The sequence below is a fragment of the Andrena cerasifolii genome, chromosome 16 (genome assembly GCF_050908995.1).
Source record: "Andrena cerasifolii isolate SP2316 chromosome 16, iyAndCera1_principal, whole genome shotgun sequence".
NCBI classification, from domain to species: Eukaryota; Metazoa; Arthropoda; class Insecta; order Hymenoptera; family Andrenidae; genus Andrena; species Andrena cerasifolii.
The window spans coordinates 6,246,755-6,268,393 of record NC_135133.1 but is presented as its reverse complement, the minus strand read 5'-3'; the positions used below and the strand labels follow the sequence as shown (position 1 = coordinate 6,268,393).

General features: G+C 49.6%; 2 protein-coding genes across 11 annotated transcripts in view; both read left to right on the top strand.

The window, feature by feature from the left end:
- Positions 1–88: 88 nt before the first annotated feature.
- LOC143377689 (E3 ubiquitin-protein ligase Godzilla) lies at positions 89–7,280 on the top strand. Of its 8 annotated transcripts, XM_076829278.1 has the most exons (10): positions 89–616; positions 1,084–1,246; positions 1,497–1,807; positions 2,024–2,219; positions 2,367–2,575; positions 2,661–2,835; positions 2,939–3,097; positions 3,164–3,370; positions 3,798–4,011; positions 5,781–7,272. In XM_076829278.1, exons 3-10 carry the CDS (start codon positions 1,628–1,630, stop codon positions 5,809–5,811), a joined length of 1,371 nt encoding a protein of 456 aa, XP_076685393.1. In that variant the 5' UTR covers positions 89–616; positions 1,084–1,246; positions 1,497–1,627; the 3' UTR covers positions 5,812–7,272. The 8 variants fall into 8 exon arrangements, with proteins under 8 accessions (XP_076685393.1, XP_076685391.1, XP_076685394.1 ...); XM_076829276.1 differs by lacking the exon at positions 1,084–1,246; XM_076829279.1 differs by lacking the exon at positions 1,084–1,246 and having other exon boundaries at positions 89–620.
- Positions 7,281–13,078: 5,798 nt separating this feature from the next.
- Positions 13,079–21,639, top strand: part of Mid1 (calcium-permeable channel component Mid1) — a 46,781-nt gene continuing 38,220 nt past the window's right edge. For all 3 annotated transcript variants that reach the window (XM_076829644.1, XM_076829643.1, XM_076829645.1), the window contains exon 1: positions 13,079–15,157. In XM_076829644.1, coding sequence (XP_076685759.1) covers positions 13,079–15,157 — 2,079 coding nt within the window. The remainder of the gene's footprint in view (positions 15,158–21,639) is intronic.

The window sequence follows — 21,639 nt, the reverse complement described above, 5'->3', positions numbered from 1 at the left end:
CGACCTGAAAATAGATGCTAAGATTTAATTAAATTTAAATTTAGCGGTTACGCAGCGCGCGAACGAGCACGTCCGACATGGCTCTGTCTGATAGTTCCGCGAGAAAATAGAGGAAAAAGTGTCGGTGACATCCGCGTGACTTCGGTGATCAAATTACGAAAAAACCCCGTTTTCAATCGAAAGGGCCGTAGTGATCGTTACGTATGTAACAAATGCTTCGATTGTTTTCGCATTGGTAGTGAATGTGGCACCCTTCCGCAGTGGTGAATCTTTGACGTTTCCTCGGTGAACTTTATTCGATGGATTAATCAACGTCACAGTCGGTTTTATGCGTCGCAACAATTCAACGCTTTTGTCAGCACGAAGACTAACCACAGGGGGACGTCCTCATAACCTCAAAATCGAGGGAAGACTCAGCAGAGGAAGTGCAGATGACATGCGACGTGTAAACGGCTAAACGGTGTGCATCTCGTTGCACACTAATTACATACGAAATTAACGTGCGCGTAGGTGTATGTGTATGCATTTATATATGTACGCGTTGTACGACCGCTGAACGCCTCCTGTGTCTCGTATGCAGCATATTTTCTGCACGAAAACAGGGAAAGGAATATCAGTAGGTATCTAAATTATTTATCTATTCGCGTTGAACGTTACTGTTGACAAGGAAATTTCCAGGGTTAAATCTACACGAATATATATATCTCTCTCTTTCTCTCTCTCTCACCCATCCTCTCCGTCTTTCTATTGGTTGTCCGTCGCGTACCTGTTTGTGTATAAGTACCAATGCCCCTACGTGTCTGTACGTCAGTTTTATTCATGTTGATTAATACACACCGGAAGATCCATTATCGCCGTGTATTCATTCGTCGGTGGGTCAAAGCGTAACTACGAATGCACTTGGCACATTGAATTGTCGAGCTTTTTTCCGATCATTGATACATATAGTGCAGGTACAACACGCACGTACTTACACCTTCTGCTTACGAATCGTTTAGCAGCAGCTTATAATTGATACAGTGTTTTTATGTCGCTTATGGCAGACATTGCAAATAAAATTTCTTCGTCTGATTCATCCTTTAGCTGTGCTGAATCAGAAATTCGCCGCACGGGTTATGAATTTTCCACGTTGAATGAATCGATCGTATCATGTCGGAAACAGCGAAACCGAGCAAGTAGTTTTCGGCCTCTCTGAATATGGAGATACCCTTAATTTTCGGCAAAATTTGCTGATTCTTGGCGACAAGTATGTAATAATTGACAAAACTGATTACAAAACTATTCAACGATTTATCTCGACAGTCTATGGATAGCAATTTAGGTTCATCGTAAACGTATCGCTTGTATAATCTTAATATCTTTTATCAACTATCCGCGACGATTGATCCGAACTATTGATGATTGTTAGAGAATTGATTGTGGTGTTTCGTAGTTACACTTTGTATAATAAGAAAGGAAGCTTGAGTTTAAGTAAGGCATTGTGTTTACTTTTGCAGGACAGTGTTATCTTATTCCTCAAGATGGATACATCTGCGGATTAAACATAACGTATAATGAATCGCTCGAGAGACTTTCTAACAGAATATTAAAGTTGACAGGACGGCGGATACTTCCGATATTTTAAAAGATGAGACAGTGTTGCTTAAACCACCAACTCCAGTTATGGCTTACGTTCCTTGTCTTTTGTGTTATGTGCAACAGGGCAGATATTTTGGTATTTTCTGCAGCGGCGAGGCATCAGATCGAAGAAGAATTCAGAGATACGCCTGCCAGATTCGGAGGCTTGATACCATTTGACGGAATCAAGGTATTTCTTGTTTAAACTCTTCTTAATCGGAGAGATCTTAATCGAATCTGTATGGTTTCTACAAAGCCCTTTTATTTTTATTATCTATTATTATGTTTGTGAATTACATTAAATTAAGTAACAAAAAAATTGAGCGGTGAGTCTATATTAAGAAAATATATATATATATGCATTAATCAGCACATAAATGTTACGAGTTGTGGGAAATTTTATTAGGGTATGGTGGTATACGCAGAACCACCTACGGCATGCCATGAAATACAGGGTCCTCCAAATAATACTACCAATTACAATGGTAATTGGATAGCTTTAATTGCTCGCTATAACTGTAGTTTCGAGAGAAAGATTCGAATGGCACAAAAAGCTGGATACGACGCTGCGATTATACATAATGTGAACAGTAACGAATTAGGTAAATATTTTCATTATGAAATTGTACAACAACTGTGAGTTTAATTGCTACCATTATTGAAGGTACTTACAATAATTGTGTTAAAGAAAAATAATGGCTCTTTATAAATCTGTACATGTGTGTGTATGTCCGTATATTTTGTTCTAGAGCCAATGTCTGCGAAAGACGCGGGAGGAATAATAATACCATCTGTATTTGTCAGTGAACTCACAGGATTGATTATTAAAGAAAATTATTTGTTCGATGAGTTGTATTTTGTACTAATTAATGATAATATCCCATTCAACATCACACATTTGCTCTTGCCTTTTGCCATTGTTGTTGGGATATGTTTTCTAGTCATAGTTATTTTTATGGTAAGTCCCAAAAGTAATGCAGAAACGTTAACATTGTTGTGTTTTCGGCGAGCATTTTGTTGATACGTATATTTCCGAATTATAGATTGTTAGATGTATCAAAGATAGAAGAAGGCAACGGAGATACAGGTTACCAAACTCGAGTTTGAAAAAGATTCCCACGCACAAATATACAAAAGGTGACCCGTACGAAACGTGTGCTATTTGTTTAGACGATTACGTTGAAGGCGAAAAATTAAGGGTTCTGCCCTGTGCCCACGGTTAGTACCTAGCAGTAATAATAATATATTTCGAAACTTATACTGTGGAGCGTACTATTAAGCACACCGATCCTCTGACCTCCGACGCGTCGATTATTTTCAGCTTACCATACAAAATGTATTGACCCTTGGCTGACAAAAAGTCGTAGGGTTTGTCCGGTTTGTAAGCGAAGAGTTTTTGCAGCAGACGAAGAGGTAATTAGCGAGGAAAGTGATTCGGATGCCGATGATACGACACCTCTGATCCGCGACGGTCATCAAGGTACGAAAAACCTTTGTTTCTGCGTACTGATTCTGTCTATGAAAACGAAAGTGAATGTTTTATTAGGCACTCAGGGCGGAACTTTCGTGCGACAGAGGGAGAATCCATTTAGTCGTGCTAGAAGATCGCAAACTAGGCAGGATACGAGTAATTCGAGTAGCAGCTCCGATTCTGAGGACGAAATTCCTACGCCCGATGCTGAAGTTAGTAGGAGCGCCGGAGAACCATCTACGGGGAGTGTTTTTATGGTATTAAATGCTCACAGCATCAATGGTAAGACATTCTTCTTATTTCCTTTAACCCTTTCACTGCACTACAAATATGACTATGACTAAACCTTTCTTTCATTACTGGGATAAAAGTCTAACGCGGACAAGTAACGCACACTGTTCTGCCGTTTCTGGCGTCTGGTAGAAGCTGATCGCCGTAAAGTCAAAGTTTCGAAAGCCTACAGACTACGGGAAACGCAAGCGTTAGGCGAGATGGTATTCCTAAAATATGCAATGATTCGTCCATTGAGGAGTAAACTGTTTATTCTCCGCGTACTATCTGCGTTTCTACATCGTTAATTCCTGCATGGTTGGTTTGGCGAGATCGTAATTGTTAGCAGGGAAAGGGTTAACATTCTTCGATGAAAAATGAGAAACGAGAAACGATAATAAGAAAGGAATAGTCAGCGATATTAACGATTGAATATTAGGCGAATTACCGGAACTGGAATGTTCTGGGAGCAGTACCAAACCGCATACAGTGAATTTATATACGGATGCTCAGGAGTTTCCAGCCCCTTTCTTTCACATTGCCACTGGTCGTAATACGTGTGTCGTAGCCAATTCTCATCCATCGAATTCGGGTGGGTTTACCGTTCCAGCTGCAAGTGAAACCACGGATTCCGAAAGGAACGATATTACTACGTAAGATTCAATTAAATATTTATATTTTATCACCCTTCGTGGGATACGTTCATTATGCATCTCGAATAAGATTGCTACACTCTTTTATGGTATTACGCGAAACTCGGCTTAGAAATGCTGGAAATCCACGATCGTGGAACGAAAAGAGCATTTTTAACACTTTACAGGATTCATCATTTCTTTTTTATTTGATAAAAAGAAATTGTTGGACGTACATTTCGTTTGCGCGTACAATCTCTCTTTTCGCCACAACGTCTGTCGCCTGCTTGAGCATTTTTTTTACGTCCCGTGTTTTACACAAAAGTGAATCAAGTTTGATTATTGAAAATGATCTGCCGTTACTTTACTATTCTATTGCTAATAAAAAAAAAGCATCGTTATCCTTATTAGCGCTTCTTTTAGTTAGAAGTTGCTTTAGACGCACGAGAATATTTAGTCGCCAGTTAAGACTGCAAATTATCTTTTCGGCGTAAGTCTGGGTAATCTAATCCTAATCCATCAAATGGTTGATATTACAGCAAGTAGGTATACTTCTCCAGATATCATTCTACACCGTTTCTATAATTACAGCTACGAGTGGCCTATGTGTCTATTATGTTTCCACGTAATTATTTAATTATTGGTCCAGAAACATTTGCTTTCCTCACCGTTTCAGTTACCAGAACATATAAATACACATTTTCCCTTAGCATACGAATGCATATATTTTCAGCTTTTCTCTTAATTACAAATGACGATCACTGGTGATACATATTACGTGGTAAAATATCTGAGGTATACCATGATTGATGTGGTCCGCGATATGTGTTTGTAAATATTGTTTGTTACTATATATACATACATACATATATAACTTGGAAGACCAAAAATAGAATTCCTTTTAATGCAGGACGTATAAGACTTTACTTGGGAACTATAGATTCTTGAACGACTAATATCTTCAACGGTAGATTTTATCTAAATTCCGTTGAATTTATAGAATTAAGTTCGAAAGAGTGACCTGTTCGATGTAAGCGACGCTGTTAACTGATTTAAATACAGAGGCATTTCCAAAAAAAAAAAGAACGAAAAATTGAAGAAACAAAACCTCGAAAAAAAAAAGAATATGTAATAAAATTTAATAGTATATCTCGTAAGAGCTGCTTAATCGTTCGTGTGTCAGTCAAGTTCCGGCGATACTTTACCGGATCGCCGTTGTTACCAGATTTTACGCGATTAAGAGATACAAAATATAACATTACCATATTTCGTATACCGTATCCATCGTCTTCTACACGAATCCTGTACATTTATGTGTATAGTTATTATTAGAATTTACTGCCATTTCCTAAGTGCGAAATTACCAAATATCCGAAGGTAGAGACTATACTATACGCCTCTGAATGGGGAACACACGACGTATGTATTCTCGTCGAGGACAATACGGCAGAGTAGATGTATGCAGATTAGGAGATGGCGTTTTACCGTGCTGTTACTTTGGTCGATGTTGAAACGGACGGACCGTTCTGATAAAAGGAACGTGAGGAAGGTTGTATAAAACTGTGTATATAGTCGGTATGAGAGACTTTGTTATGTATGTGTATATATATGTATGTATATTGTATAATATCAAAGATTTAATTTTTACTCAATTATTATGATGCCCGAGTCGACAGGTAGACTTGATACATATTGTCTTATTGTTTACCGTTAGATGTACTGTCCAAATAAAAATAAAAGATATTTATATTTTGTATTTTACATTATGCTTCTGCTATCCTTATCAATAGGGATGCTACAGTCCTCGGATACAATGCGTAAATAAGAGGAGAAGCGAACTGTTCTGGAATGGTTAACGTCGATCCGTGTCACAACAGTGGAAATGGATTGATCGACCTTACGGCTGGTTATCTCTTATCGCGGTTAAGTAGCTTTTTTCTCCTGCTTTTCTTCAATTGCATCAAAAGAAAAGTGATATTTTCTGACCATTATCTTGATCGTTGACGGAACTAAGTACAAAGGAATAATAGGATTGACCTTCTGCCGCCGATCATTGCAGAGAATTTGCAGCTAGAGAAAAGTATGAGTGGAAGAAGGATTCTATTAACGAAGAATAATTGATAGTGACGCCTCGCTCGGTACGTATGTACTTTGGAGTGCAAAGAAGCGTAGTGGAAGGACCGTGAAAGGAATTCTTGGCACGTATTATACGCGTGTCGATGAGGCGCCCGAAAGGAAAGCAGGACTTTGTAGTGATGTGATTAGCTCGACCTAAAGAGAATAAGAGTAAGTAGGGAAGCGAGAGGAAGAGGGTAAGAAAGTTCTGTGGTTGCATAGAGGAAAGAGGGTCTAACGGCGTTCCGTCGAGAGAGAACGAGAGTGGCCGCACGTGACAACACAATGCCGTTTGAATTCGACTCCTTGTTGCGGAAAATCGCTCAGAGACGGCCGCGATGCCGAGGAAAGATCGTGCCTCGGCCCTCGTAGCCTCGTAGCACCTCCTAGCACCTCGTAGCTTCGGCCTCTCCAAACCTCCGAGCAGCCTCGCCCTCTCCACCTTCGCTATCGCAGCAACCCCGATTCTTTCCTCAACCTTTGGATCCTTCTTACTCATCCTCTTCATCTCTCCTCTCCTCCTCCCTTCTCTTCCCTGTCCTGCCCTTCGAATCTCACACTCCTGTTCGACGTGTCTTTCTCCGCATCGTCGCCCGCATGCTTTTCACAGAACCGAGCCACGAAATCAGGCACGTTCGACGCGACCGAGTCGACTCTTAGTTAAGTACGCCACGTATGGGACTTCGCCGTACATAAGCGTACATACGTGTTCGCGACATTAGGATAATTGCAGCGCTACCATTTGAGAAAACTCGTGCACCGCAAAGGTGGCGGAGAGCGAAGCCTGCTCGAGACTTCTGCTCGCCCCTCCCATTACTCACTCTCTGAGTAATGATCGGCCTGTATGCGAGTTTAATCGTAATCTGAAAGAAGAAACGCGCAAATAACGCGGACCAACTCGCTAGACAAGGGACACGCACCCGCACATGTACCCGTTTTCGCATAATAAAGAATGCGAAATAAGTGTTACGTAAGTGCGCCGCATTAAAAACAAGCTTTTCGACGAACGCATAGCAATTAATGTACGTTACGTAAGATCTTGCGGAGGTGTGCTATAGACGCGGCACGGCGGCGGCGTGATTGAACAACAAAGTAGCAGCGTCAACTCTCGCGAATGGTATTCGGTGCATGCGTGTATATGTATGTGGTCATGAGGCGTGATTAACGAGCACTTGTACTCGACGAGATGATTTTCTATGCAATTAAAGTAACGGGCTGCGTAGAAAAATGAGTCGAACCACGCGCGACCTAATTCCCAGATATATATCGCGCGTGACTCGCGCGACGCGAACGGAGAATTTATTCTTTGGATTCTGTTTTCCGTGCATCGTATCTTTACTCTGTTTTTCTGTTAGCAGGGTTATCTGAGTCTCGGCCAGCTATGCAATTGCTACGTATCCGAATCCGTGTGTGTGTACGCGTCGCTATTAAACTTTGGCACCACAAGTGCAGGCGTGTGTATGCGTGTGCACGTACATACTGTGACTGCGGTAAGCGTAGGTCTCAGGAACGTGGAAAAAAAAATTCCGGAACGGGCTGCCACTGGACGTCGAAGGACGAGGGTGTAGAGGGTGCAGGATCCTGGAGATGGAAAGGATGGCAGGAGAAGCGGTGTGGGTGATTCAGGGGGGTTCAGCAGCGCGGCTTGACCGAGTAACAATCAAATAGGCTAGTCGTCCGCGTGACTAACCCGTTACCGCTGCTGCAGCTGCTCGCGAATTATCGATTCGCGAAAATTTCCCTTCGTCCATGGACATGCGCGCGCGCGCGGCAACGCTCTCGACCCGCCAGACCACCGGCACCGGTGAGAGAGCCAGGGAACACGCAACGAAACGTCCTTGGTACAGGATACGCCTTCGCGCGTATGCGTATATCCGTGCGCAAGGAAACGTGTTCGCAGGAAGCCTCGCGCGGTACATTCGATCTATGTTCTTAATGTCGCATCATCGCATCGCATCGGCGGCAGGTACAGCGAATCTCAGCCCGACTATACCTATCTTTCTACTTTCTTTGTTCCAGCCGCCTGTCCACGACCTCTTCCCTCCCGTTTCGTTTAACCGACGATACTCGGCGGTACCCGTTCAGCTGACCGTACGCTTGAATTTCGCAGCCGACGAATCGGATGTACTGCTTTTATTATTAGAGAGCAACGTGCGCCTAAATGAATTTCAATGGAGATCGAGCGTGGGTACTTGAATGAATGGCGGAGCTGCGAATAATAATAGAATTCCGTAGAACGCGCGCAGGAAAGCGTTTAAATCTCGGTCCACCCTCTTCGATTCTCCTCCCGCCCTTTCAGCCGATATTCCTGTAGTCTCGGCTACGCGGCCTGGCTACGTAGCTCTGGAGCGCCCTGCGCGCCTACGCGATTTGGAATCCCCGGGATATTCCCTGTTGCAGCCAACTCCTAATTAATTTGATCCGCCTCCTAATTAACCGGCAGTCATTTGGGTAGGAATTAGCCTGAAAGAGGTATGCAGCGCGGAGGAGGCAAATGGATTAGAAGGAAACACAGCGACATCGGGGAACGCAATCGTGACTACTTCGCCCACTGGAGATGAAGGAACGGAGCCTGAGCCGAAGGTTGTCTCGATCTCGCGGGCTCTTCCTTCTTCTTCCCGAGCCTCTCGACCTCGCGCGCCGAGGTCGATCGAAGTGGACGGTAGGTATCGCGCGGGCAAAGCCACCGGCACGGCGATATTCGGGTCGTTCGGGAACGTTTGAATCGCGGAGCCAGCGCGAATCCATACCGGTGGCGACTCCGTGGAGAGTCCTGTTCCGGTGGCCGATTTTTTTCTCTCTCAGGGACAAAAGGCCGCGGGACGAAGAGAGCGGAGGAGCGCGGCGAACGAAGGCAGGAGGACGGCTGTGACAAAAGTGTGTTGCGCGCGAGGATCGCGGCGAGCACGGTGGGAAGCATCCGAGGGTAGTTCCGAAGGGTGGTAGTAGATCGGGGTGGGGTTTCGGGAGAGCGATGGAAAGAGAGAGGAGGTGACAGGAGAGTCGACAGCCGCGGAGGATGGCAGGAGCGGAGCTGCGCGAGGGGCAGAAGGCAACTGGCAACGTGTGTACCGTTGTTTTTAGTCGGGAGACGGAAAGACGGGGAGGACAGCGAGAGGGGCGAGGGGCTGGAAAATCTGTAGAAGGGAATCGTGGGTGGGATCGAGCGAGAGAGGGCTAGGGCAGCTAGGAGAAGCTTGATAGAGAGAGGAGAGTCAGAGGTCTCGGGGTTGGAGAGAGGAGGGTCGAAGCGGTGGCAAGGGCATCGAGGGTCGACCACGGGGTAGGGGTACAGATTACAGAGAGCGAAGGGAAGCGGGCAGAGGTTGTTCAAGCTCCCTGGACAGAACGGCAAAAAGGAAGATGGCGGTTTCCGCGACACTTTTCTATCTTAGCCCAGCGGTGTTTCGATGCGAGTTACGCGATTTCCTTGGCGTGGCCTGCTAACGGTAGAGAAGCCTCCCTGGGCCGCGAGCAAACGAGTAAAATCTGCGGACGCTGTTGGAGGGTGCCCGTCCTGCCGCGCACCGCTACTCTGTCGAAGAAGAAAGACGAGAATGAAAACAGGGCAGGTATAGGGTAGCGCAGGATTCTCGCTGCAAAAGAGCTTCCGACTGCCGCGAAAACACGCAACGGAGACAGATAGAAATCCGAGTCCGAGAGAAAAAGGGATATACACGCGAGGTTGGTTAGGGAAAGAACGGAGCACTGTGTTGGAGGAAGGGAGCGAAAGAGAGAAAAAGTGGGGGACTGGCTGGTGGCGAGGGAGGGGATAGAACGGAAGGAGAATTTCGGCGTGTGGGTGCGCGCGCGCGCGCGAGTGCCCGCGCACGAGTTGGAAAGACAGAAAGGCCGAGAGAGCGAAGGTGCAGCGAAGTTTCCGTCGTCCCTCGACGAGGGACTCTCGGTGCGTTCGCTAAACGATCCGCGCGCAGTTGCTGGTGCGCGGCTACGGGGTCGGTGTTTCGGTGTGACGCGCGCGACCCCAAAAAAACCAGTGTGTATGTGCGTGCGTGCGTGCGTGCGTGCGTTCGTGCGTGGATCGACTGCCCGTGGCTCGTGGGATGATAAACGCGGCATTTAGCATTAGGCTAAAGGGAGGTACAGAGATGCGGACACGGGGGCAGGAGAAATAGGGGACAAGAAGATGAGGATAGGATAAATGGAGAAGCGACTTGGACTCGCCGCGGTTGGACGTTGCTTGGCTCCGAGTCCGTGAAAAGTGGATTCGTCTGGCCCGACAGCGAACGTCGCGTACGTCTGGAACGTCGCGATTCGCGAACGCCGCCCTGTCCCTCTCCTTGTTTCCCTCGTAGGCACTGTCTCCAATTGCGGGGACTCCTCACGGTGGCTGGTCCACGCAGGATTTCACGCAGGATGCTGCGCTGACAACGGCCACGGTGAGAAAACACGCGCGCGCGTACACCAAAAAGGTTGCCGCTGGGTTTGCGGTTGGCTCGCGCGGGACGAAACCACCACGCGCGTGCAATCCTTTTTCCGCGACGCGAGAAAGCGAGCGGACGCGGCGCAAGCCGACGAGATCCCGAAGGTGCGCCACCGTCGGGAGAGAACGGTGCCACGAGGAGCACCGACGAGCCCATCGGGAAACTGGCAAACTGGGAAACTGGCTAGGATCAGGTTCCTCCTCGAGAACCGCGTATTCGACTGCTCGACCACCCGACCGCTCGACTCCAGCATCGACCGCGACGAGAAGTTAGTGGCAAGTGGTCGTACAGGACCGATCGGATGCGTCATTTTTCCGTTTGGCGTCCGTTTAATAAGTGCCGCGTATCGAGACGAAACGGCTCGAGTGGAATCGTCGAGTTTCGTGGGTGGCGGTGGCTGGCACTGTTGGCAGAGACCTCGCGAACGGTTCGGGGTCCAGGGACAAATGCTAGCGCCGCTAGGTTAGCCGAGCTGCGGGAAACCAACGTCCAGTTGCTCCACCATTGGAAGGAACGAGAGAAGGAGGGAAAGAGAGGGATCCAACGGTCCTGTCACCGTCTATCGTCCGGAGAGTCACCGTTACGCAGAAGAGGAGCCGTGCGCGCGCGAGTCCGAGGGCGCGCGCGTGCTCTCCCGCGCGGATCCTGGTGCGCGGTATCGTCGCGAGGATAGCGCGAGGATAACCTCACTTTCGCTTCGGAGCTAGGAGCCCATCGTGTCCTGTGCATGTGGATGTGCGCGTGTGTGTGTGCGTGAGAGAGAGAGAGATATATATATATATAGAGAGAGAGAGAGAGAGAGAGAGTGCGCGGATTTTTCGACGGCCACAGCAACGGTGGGAACGAGGGAAACGGAGAGGTTTACGCTAGCCGTTGCTCGAGGGAAGGATAGATACTGCGCTCGTTCCGACAGAAACGGAACGAGGAAGGTGGGTACGCGGCTGACGGCCACCCGTGCCTACCTACTGGGGGGTGTGTCCATGAAGTCCTCGCGATGGCAACGAGCGAGGGAATCGTCGCCGTGGCCGGCGCCCCGTAGTCCGTCACTGTCAGCGTTGCCGTGCCGGTGGCAAGCGTGATCATCGATGACGAGGAGCAGAGGGTGCGAGGGAAAGGGAGAAGAGGAGGGCGTTTAGGATGCAGCATGAACCTCGGTGCCTCGTATCGGGAGCTGGTGAGCCTCGGAAGGGGGACTACGGTGTCCAGGTGCTTTCGCCGGTCGAGAGGTTGCAGGTCTCCGTTGTCCTCGGCACGGGCAGTGTCGCCGGCGTGGTCGCCGTCGCCGGCGGCGCAACAGCAGCAGCAGCAGCGGCAGCAGCAGCGGCTGTCCTGGTGCTCGCGATCCTCACGATCCTCGCGATCCTCACCGTCCTACTGGTCGTTCTGGCCGAGAGCTGCCTTTGCTGGGGTGGTCGCGGTGCCGCAACGGTGTCGGAAGTGGCGGCCACCTGGCTGGAGAGCGAGTGGAACCAGCGAGAGAGCAGCGGCGAGAGGGAACGGAACGCGGACCGGGATCGGGATCAGGATCAGTATCGGAATCCGGATCGAAGTCGGGACCGCGGTCGGGATCGAGATCGAGAGAGGAGCAAGGGCGTGCGGCACAAGGAGTTGGTGGTGCAAGTGGCGCGGCCGAAGGAAGAGGCGAAAGCGGTGGATCGTCGGCGGAGGCAGAGGCAGAGGCGGTGGGAAAAGTTGCGGCTCGGTACCGTTCCCGTCCCCGTTCCGTTACTCTCCGATCCTCGGTATCGGCAACGAGATCGTCGAGGACATCGTCGCGGGGACCGCCTGCTCCAGGGGGACTTCTAAGGGCCCCGCCGACCCGGGCCGCTCGGACAGCTGTCACCTGGCTATCGGCTCCGGGATACCTACGAGCGGGGCTGACACCATTCACGAGCCGTCTCCGAAACAACGTCCTCTCGGTCCTCGGCAGGAGGAAGCCGAGCGACCTATCGCGCTCCACCGCCGACTTCGATCGCCGCCCGTCTTTCAACCGAACGAATCGAAAGCCGCAAGGCCCGATTTGCCGTTGGAACCGAAGCCACGGAAGTCGCCGACCCGCGAGGCAGAGCTGCTCGAGCGCGTTCAGTGTGCCGACTGCGAGGTTACCGACTCGGACGTACGCGCTATCCGCTCGGGCACCATCGAAATCCTCAAGAACGCTCTGGCCAAAGGAGCAACACCGGGAACGGGAGCGGGAAGGGGAAAGGAAAAGGAAACGAGAAGAGGAACGAGAAGAAGGGGAATCGCGAGAATCAGGCGCGGGGCGAAAAGCTGCCTCGAGCTTTGCTGTCAGCGATGCGGAACCTTCTGCAACAGGACGACGACCACGCACGCGATCACAGCAGGGATCAGTGGCGCGAGTTCAAGCCCGCGAGCCCGGATCGCGTTGGACATCGGTGCCAGCGGAAGAGCACACCGGAGACGAGAAGAGAGGCAACTGGGCCACGTCGTGGCTCTACGACGTGGATCGTCGAGCAGGACGACCACCAGGACGAATCGGGGACGCTAGCGTTCCCGACCTCGTGCCCATGCGGCTCGAGCCGCCTGGATTCACGGGACCACCTACATCGAACGACCAGAGCAACCGGAACGACGATCGTTCGTCCTCGCGTTTCCCTTTCGGGCTTCTTCGGCGCGGTCGCCTTGCCTCTCGAGTCCCTTTCCAGCTTTTCCCAAATTCCCAGAAACTCCAGGAACAATGGTCTGGGGAGAGCTCACCGCCGCCACCGCCACCACCACCACCACCGCGTCATTACTGGCCCCACCATCGCGATTACGCCGACGTTCCCACTACCACCACCGCCATCGCCAAATCCGCCTGTTATTGGTTCGACTCGGTTCAGGAAGGGCCTGAAACCAGAAACGCCACTGCCTTTCACTTCTCTTACAGTTCTGTTTCTCGTAGCGAGGTGCGTACGTGTGTTCACCGCGCGCTCCCTAATATTTCGGGGAGAAGACGGCGAGTGTCGCGATCTCGTCGTTGCAACCACCAGGATGCACAGCATGGGACCGACGGTGGTGCCGAGGACGGCAGCACGGGCGGCCGCGTCCGTCTTTCCGATCATTTTTCATCGGCGTCGCGACCTACTCGCAGCGGAAGCGAGAAGGCGGGAGCGAGAGCTCGAGAGCCCGTCGATCCCTCCCGAATTCTTAAAGCGGATGCCGCGGACGCTCTGTCCGTCGATGCATTCGCTCACACTGCCTACAGCCAGCGCGTCGAGAGCGAAGACCGTCGCGATACCCGAGATCAGAAGTCTGCAGAGAAACCGGGGATTCGGCGAGGGCCGGAGGAGATCGCGAGTGTTCGCGGCGACGAGGTGCCGTGGCTCGCTGGCGGGAGCAAAGATCCTCCAGAGTTCTGGGGCGGTTGCTGTCGAGGCTCTCGGCGTAAGAAGAGTGCGAGCGGAAGACGCGCGAGCGACTACACTGCCCGGTTCCAGCAGCCGATTACCAATGGGAGCCGCTGCTACGACGAGAGACTCGCCATCGCCGGACCAGCAAAGGTGTCTAATTCCCACGGTAGAAAATACGGGTTGCTGTTCATCTTGTATCTGCTGTCGTGGCCGCTCGTCTGCTCCACGAATCCATCTGGCCAGTTTCCCACGGACGTTGCCCAGAGTCCATCCCTCGGTCTCGCCGAGAATCTGTCGCAGCAGAATGCCACGCAGGTGTCGTCCTTGCTGTCGTTGTCGCCGAGCATCGCCAAACAGCAGCAGCAGCAGCATCGCCGCCAAACGGAGAGGCAGCGTCGCGCGCGAGAACAGTACGTCGAGTACGGAGCGCACGAGAGGAACGGGGATCGTCGTGGTCGACGCGAGATGCAACAGGAGCAACGCGCCGAGCGAGGGGCGGAAGAGTCATCGTCGTACGAAGGTCACCTGGCCGTCCTCGAGTACGAGACGGCGGTACATCCTTACAACGAATACAGCTGGGAGGTGAACCAAATAAATCCTTGGCTATCGGCCTGCGACCTGGCGGGCCCAGCGCCGGCCGATCTTCAGGGTAGTTGCGGTCCACCGGAGGTTCCGAAGAACTGCCCGGCCGCCTGCGTGGCAGCCTCCGGGCGATCCCCAAGCGGGTCCGAAGCCAGCGCGATGGCCGTGGACGCCGACGTCGAGTTCCTCGAGGTGATCGGGAAGGTGAAGGTGACCGAGAGGAGCCCCTGGTCGCCCAAAGAGAAGCTGGTACAACAAACCGCGTCGGGACGGGACGACGCGAGCGGCAAGAAGGAGGGAGGCGTACGGATGGCTCCGGAACAGTGCCTTTTTTATCTCGAGGAGTCGCATAAGAGGGACATCTGCCGGGATGATTTTGGCCGGACCAGTACGCGAAGTTTTTTAACCCCGAGGGAGAATCGATATTGGTTCATGAGCGGGTTGCGTCTGCGGCACTGCTGCGAGCACGCGGTGGTCAACGCCCTGGCACCCGGCAAGGGTGGTCCGCTCGAGAACGTGCTAAACGGTGGCGAGGAGTGCGCCGATGCCCTGGACAAGCTGTTGCTCGTCGACGCATTAGCCGCGAGGTTACATTGTGAGTTCGAGGAAGTGCTGGCGCGATACGACTGCGGACAACCCTACTCGGTCATCTTCAACTGCACCCATTGCAAGGTAACCTTTTCCCCTATCTTCGTACTCTTCCCTTAGACTGTAGTTAGACCGTAGAAGCGTAGACTTCAGCGGGTAGCGCGAGGAGCCTCTGGACACCGGGATGCGATTCAGGGTATCCGATAAGCAATTGATAACAATGTCCTCCAGCTTCGCGGAGATCGCGTTATTATTTCTCTCGCTTATCCGTAGTCGCATCGCGCGGTGTGCGATTGGCTGGCCCTTTCTGCGCGGCATCGCGAGGGTGCTAAATCCGAGAGGCCCTCAGTTTCCTCCTCCGGAATCACGTAGATATTATAATCTACTTTGAACCGATTGCGAGACGCATTCCAGTAAGTTGTGGCTCGTGTAATTAATAAGCGTCTATCGATCGACGACAGTGTTCGCTGGGGGTGTTCTCTTTCTCCCTTGGAGACGAGTCGTCGTTGGTTTCAGTTCGTGCGCGACAGTTCTGTAGCGTCGTTGCTCGATCAACGAAACTGTCTCGTTCGCTTACAGTGTCGATTGGTCGGGGAACGCTGGGAAACGAGCTATTGTTTTTCGAGGAATGAATATCCGCGGGTCGCGTCGCGCATAAAACAAGAGCCGTCGGGCGTCGCGAGAAGAATTCCGAGGGAATTAGAGGGCCGGCAGAGGGTGGGAACGATTTGGCAAGCGGGTTAGAATGGGAATCAACTCCTTTGTTTCGAGATCTTGTCGCATTGCACTTGGCAAGCGTAGCAACTTAGCGCCGCGTGCAGGATGCGCCCCCGGCGCGACGCGGCGAACGACCTCTTCTGCAATCAGCGCTAATAAGCGTTTCGGCCAGAAAACCCTGCAATTAAGAACGGATTCAATTTGTCCTCGCCCCACACCCTTCCTCCCCGCCTTATATTCCACCAAACCCCTCCCAGCTTTTTACCAGCAGACTTTTGGCAGGAGGTCTTTATTTTGGAACACGGAATTCTCCGATTCGAAGCGAGATTCCTCCTACGCTCCACGCGCCGTGAAACTTGGCTTATTCGATCCCTTCTTACGTTTGCAAAGGCAACGTCCGCAAAAGGGAGATCTGTCCGTGTCCAAGGGTGAAGCGTCGCTCGGTTTCACCGTTCATTAAATCTCGTCGGGTCTTTCATAGCTAACCAGCGGGGGTTGAAGCTTACCTTTTGCTCTTGAAAATTTCAATCCCGCGGGACATTTCTGTGTGTTCGGCAGGAAAGGCCATCGAGTTCCATCGAGAGTAGAACGGGAGTAGAACTTTCGTTTTTCGCTGGCATCTCATTTCGCGGGAAGTTGAGGATAAAGGCTGCAACTATACGGGGAGCCGGGCCCCGCTATCGCTGCTCCGAGCAGAAATCCTATTATAAGCCGATTCTATCGCGCCGCCCGCCACCTTAAAACGCGAGAAAATTATGACGTAGACAGGCTATTGGGATAGCTACGAGATAATATTACCTGCAAGCGATATACCGGGTGGCGGTGCTGTTTATCGGTTATCGAACCAACCGGATAGTCGAAATTAGTCCAGTCTCGTTACTTGCCAATTTATCCGCAACTTTCATCGGCCTACTAAAAATTCGATCAAGGAATTTACTTAGTCGCCTTTGGGCAATTGCTCGTGCACGGCGGCGTTTAATAGTTGGTATATAATATTTGCGGCGTGCAAGCACTGTGCGACGTTTATTTTCTGCAAAGCACGATTCAACCCTTAATTCGTTCCGTCGGACAAATCTATTCCTGCCCCGGGTATCTTCGTAATCGGCGAGATCCTTAATTTGCCAGAAAATGCCCGCGGGAATCCCCCGTGGCAGCTCGTTTCAGATGGCCGTATTATCGGCGCGAGGCTCCGAGTGTTAAGGGTTTTCGAGCTGATCGCGCGGACAGAAATTTGTGGAAGAGGAGCCGCTAGAGCGACGCCGATGCCAACTCGAGCGGGATATCGATTTAAACGATTAGCACAGCCATCCGTTCGCCCCATTTGCGGCTCGAGAGTTAATGCCAAATTCAGATCTTGCGTTTTATCCAGTATACGGACCAACGATTCGTTCCCCCGTTCGTCAGCCCGATCCTCCGCCCCGCGCAGACGGGAAATTCCCAACGATTAACTGTCTTAATCTGAATCTCCATTCTTTCTCCGTTCGCCGAGCGATTTCACCGCGGCCGCCAATCTCGCGTCTCTCCGAGGATCTAACGGGTCTAAGGGTTGATCGTCGAAACGTTAGGAACCGGGCGCAGCTCACAAGGGGAGGACATCATGCGGTAGACACCGATTTTCATGAGCCTTGGCACGATGGATCTATGTCGAAAATAAGCAAATAGGTGTCCGAGCGTTTCTGCCAATGGGCCTTAATTATTAGAGATATTTACATGGAAATTATTCAAAATTTCATAGTGGCCGTGGGGTTTTAGTGGGTAAAAATCCCTCGCTACCCTGGCGCCAGCGGGCGATTCCCTTCTGAAGGAGTTCGGGTGCCTTTTGAAGATTTCCCCAAGTTAAAAAAAAATTTATACAAAAATTAATTTATAAAAAAAAATTTAAAAAGATTTTTGCCTATTAAAACCCCACGGCCACTATGAAATTTTTAATAATTTCCATGTTAATATCTCTGTTATTAAGGCCCATTGGCAGAAACGCTAGGACACCTATTTACTTATTTTCGACATATGTAGATCCATCGTGCCAAGGCTCATGAAAATCGGTGTCTACCGCATGGTGTCCTCCCCTTGTCAGCTGGAATATCTACGGTTTCTCCACTTCCCTACAATAGACGTAGGTACGTGTATCGGAGATCAAATGAATTCCATAGGCATTTCCCCTTCACCGAGCAGATTACGCCTGCTGGCGGGCCATTTCTGCCGCATATCCGTGGAGCTTCCCCGAAACCCACAGATCCACCCGTGCCCACCTGACAGTATGTTAAGTATTACTTACTTTAAAAACGTTGATGACCACGGAATATAATAACGTGTATCGGTGGAATGCGTGCTAGACTTTTCACCGGGCGGAACATTTGATCCGCCGGAAAATGGGACAAACTAATTAATTCTGCACGCGTCCGATGAAATTTGGAGGATCGTTGACCCAGATATTAAGGGAGTAAAAGTCGATGGATGAGCTTTCGCGACGTTGCAAATTGCCACCTCCGATCACAGGGAAGAACATTGTTTTAACGCGTCGATTAAATTCACTGGCTGGCTTTTAAATTGCGAAGGGACTTGGAGGATCGAAAGTATCTTCCTAGCGGGAAGAGGCTTCCCACCTCTATCGCGGGTGACAGTCGGCGCCCATTTAACAAGATACCTACTCGATTCAATCTCCTTGGATACGACCCACGTATTGAATTCTGCCGTACACGGGTGCGCCGTGTGTATTTGCGATTGGCAACGAATGTACCGTGCACTGCGAGCTGACCCGGCTTCCTCCTAGCTTACTTTTCCTCCGACTCCCGTTCGCATCCCAACGGCAAGAATACGGCCGTTGATTGTTCAGATTACAAGACTGCCGAGCCATCCATTTACTCCGCTCAAAATGGGAAGGAGTCGGTAGTTCGTTTAACGAAGCGTTTCTTCTCCCGTGCCTCTTTCTCCCCGCCGTGTGCCAGGCTGAGGTCAGCCGTCGGCGAACGAGAAAGGAACCGAGGATAAACGAGACTTTCACCGGAATTGGTTGGAAATTTCGGCTTCACCCTCTGCCCGGCAAATATTGGCGCACGAGTCGCGCGGAGGCTTACGATGATTGCAGGAACAGGCGGAGGATCCGCGTGAATCTCTACCGCGCTCGATTAGCGATGGTAGCGTTTGGTAGGTGTTCACCGTTACAATAAACTTCGCTATCGCTTCTGTTCGTCAACGCATAAGCACCTCTTTTTATTAATATTTCGGAAACTCTGGGGCAGTGGAACCAACATGTAAGACATATATTGGTCTACTACACTTACGCTACAACATACAGTGTTGTCTCTCAAATTGCCCGCGTTTTCAGATTCTCTATACGCGCGAAGCTATCCCCGCTACTTTTGTAGTCACCGCACAGTCGAAATACCGAGAATCAATTAATTTTCATCGACTGAGCGACAGAATTTGGGTATCACATATCAAAGAAAAACCCGAAGAAGCCGAACGCCGAACGAGAAAACAACTGCGCGTCGCCCCGTACCACTCGAGCGCTCGAGGAGGAATCAAAGCAAGCCGAATAGGCTACTCGTCTCTCAAATTGCGTGCGCCCGGTCCCGAAGCTCGCGCATATAGAGAGACAGAACTGTATATGAGATTCATCAAAATCCGTGTCCCAGATGTCGCGGCCTCCCCTTGTAAGTTCGTCGCGACTGTATTCGAAGCGTAACATTCATTTTTGCGCGGTTATCGGCTCCACCGATGCCAGGGTGAATCGATATTCAGCCATTAGAAAATTAGTGTAATCTCTCTCTCGTTCGTTCCAACAAGAACACCTATCATCGTTCTTCCATCCCTCGCAAGCTCGTACCAACCCCGCGCATTTTCATTCCGCCCTGAACACCGCCAATTCGTGCCCCGGGTCTTGATACTGGCGGTTAGCGTATCTAAAATCAAAGGTGGACGGATCGAAGCGCGCGGGTTCATTAATCTCTGTACCCAATCAAGGAACACGGAGGCGATTGTTTACTACAGTGTAGCTCTAATTGCTCGGTCCGGTTGGAACCGATGCGACACAAGGATAACGTACCCGACGATCTTCACGGCGAACCGAAGAGACAGACCCAGCGAATTATACCCTCGCCTTCTCGAGTTCTGTTTGCCGCTGCACGCGACTCGCTGGATGCGCAGGTGGTTAACCGCGTGATCGAGGGAATTCCTTCGCCGCGCGCATTTTCACCGGGACCACGGATTTACAAGCGATTCCGTTTGCCATGAAACCGCACGTCGGGATCTCTAATTTTCGGGGATCGTTAATGGGCCAAAGCGCAAAATCATTTAACCCGAAATTCGCTCGCTCCACGGTCGGCGCGCCCGTGGCCACGCACCAACGATTCCCCGAATACCGTCATCGATGGTTACGCGCTTAAGTAGGGGCCAGATTCGAACGAAATTCCTGACGATTGCGTGGGCAACGGGACCGGCCGATATTCCAGCCCGATGAACGCCGGCTGCAACCGTTATCAGTCGCGCGTCGCTCATCGCTACCATCGGTTTTATCGGGACTCTTTCGTTTCCGGCGTATCCCACGCGCAATCGAATGGAAGTTCACGGCTCGGGATTTTACCGCGGCCGTCCTGCGCCAGAAAGGGAAAGGGTTCGGTTGGATCTTATCGTTCGCGGCATCTCTTCGTTACCGTCGCGCGTCGCCTCGTTTTCCTTTCGCGATCGGTATCGTACCTGTCCATTGCTACGCGCGGGAAATGTACTTTACGAGACAATCGGTTGCGCGCGGTATCGTTCAGCCCGATCTATCCTTATCTTTCATTTAACGGGCGCCGCTCGTCGCCGCTGCTTCGGGGGCGGCACATCCTCAGGATTTCGAACAGGGCTTGAATAGGTTTCGAATATAACTGTTTCAAACTGTTATATAAAGATTCTGACGGACAGAGTTATGAAGAACCTTTATTCGGAATAACCGTTTTAAAGAACCTAAATATCAGACTATATAAGTGTAGTGTACTGACCCTTTGTTATTGTTTTTCTCCGACTTTCTCTGTAAATATGATTCACACTAATTACCCAAATGCTGCGTAAATGTAAATACTGCGTCATCCCTGCTACCCATCGTTATCTTAGCCAATGCGTCACCTATAAAAAATCCTGCAATTCTGCCCTATCCCGTCATCCCCTCTCTTACATTCAGAAACCTTTAAAACCCATCACAGTCCCTTATCCTAGAGCATTACGGTTCCAAGAGCTACCAGTGTCAGTCACGGATACAAGTTAAAACAGTTGAATCTCCAATATTCTTACTTTAAATTGAATAAATATCTTTGGAAGTATTAATTGTAAAAAGGATAGTTTAAATTATTCTTGTGTCTATTACGTAAGTATAAGTTATGGTTCCTATATAGCTCTATAACTTTTATTTTTTAGGTTCTGTAACTTTTATTTTTTAGGTTCTATAACTTTTATTTTTTAGGTTCTATAACTTTAATTTTTTAGGTTCTATAACTTTTATTTTTTAGGTTCTATAACTTTAATTTTTTAGGTTCTATAACCTTTATTTTTTAGGTTCTATAACCTTTATTTTTTAGGTTCTATAACTTTTATTTTTTAGGTTCTATATAAATTACAAAGCGGTTATAGAACCGATTCTTGTAACGATTCTACAGAATTTTACAGTAAATAAAAAAATCAACATAATATTACAACTATAGATTACTCTGTGTAACCAAATTGTTTAAAAATTATTATAAATAAGTAAGCAAATATATATTATGTACACATTTGTACATATGTATATGTATACACTCGGCGGTATGCAAGGATCACTTCTATACATACGTACAAATGTGTACATAACATATATTTACTTACTTATTTATAAT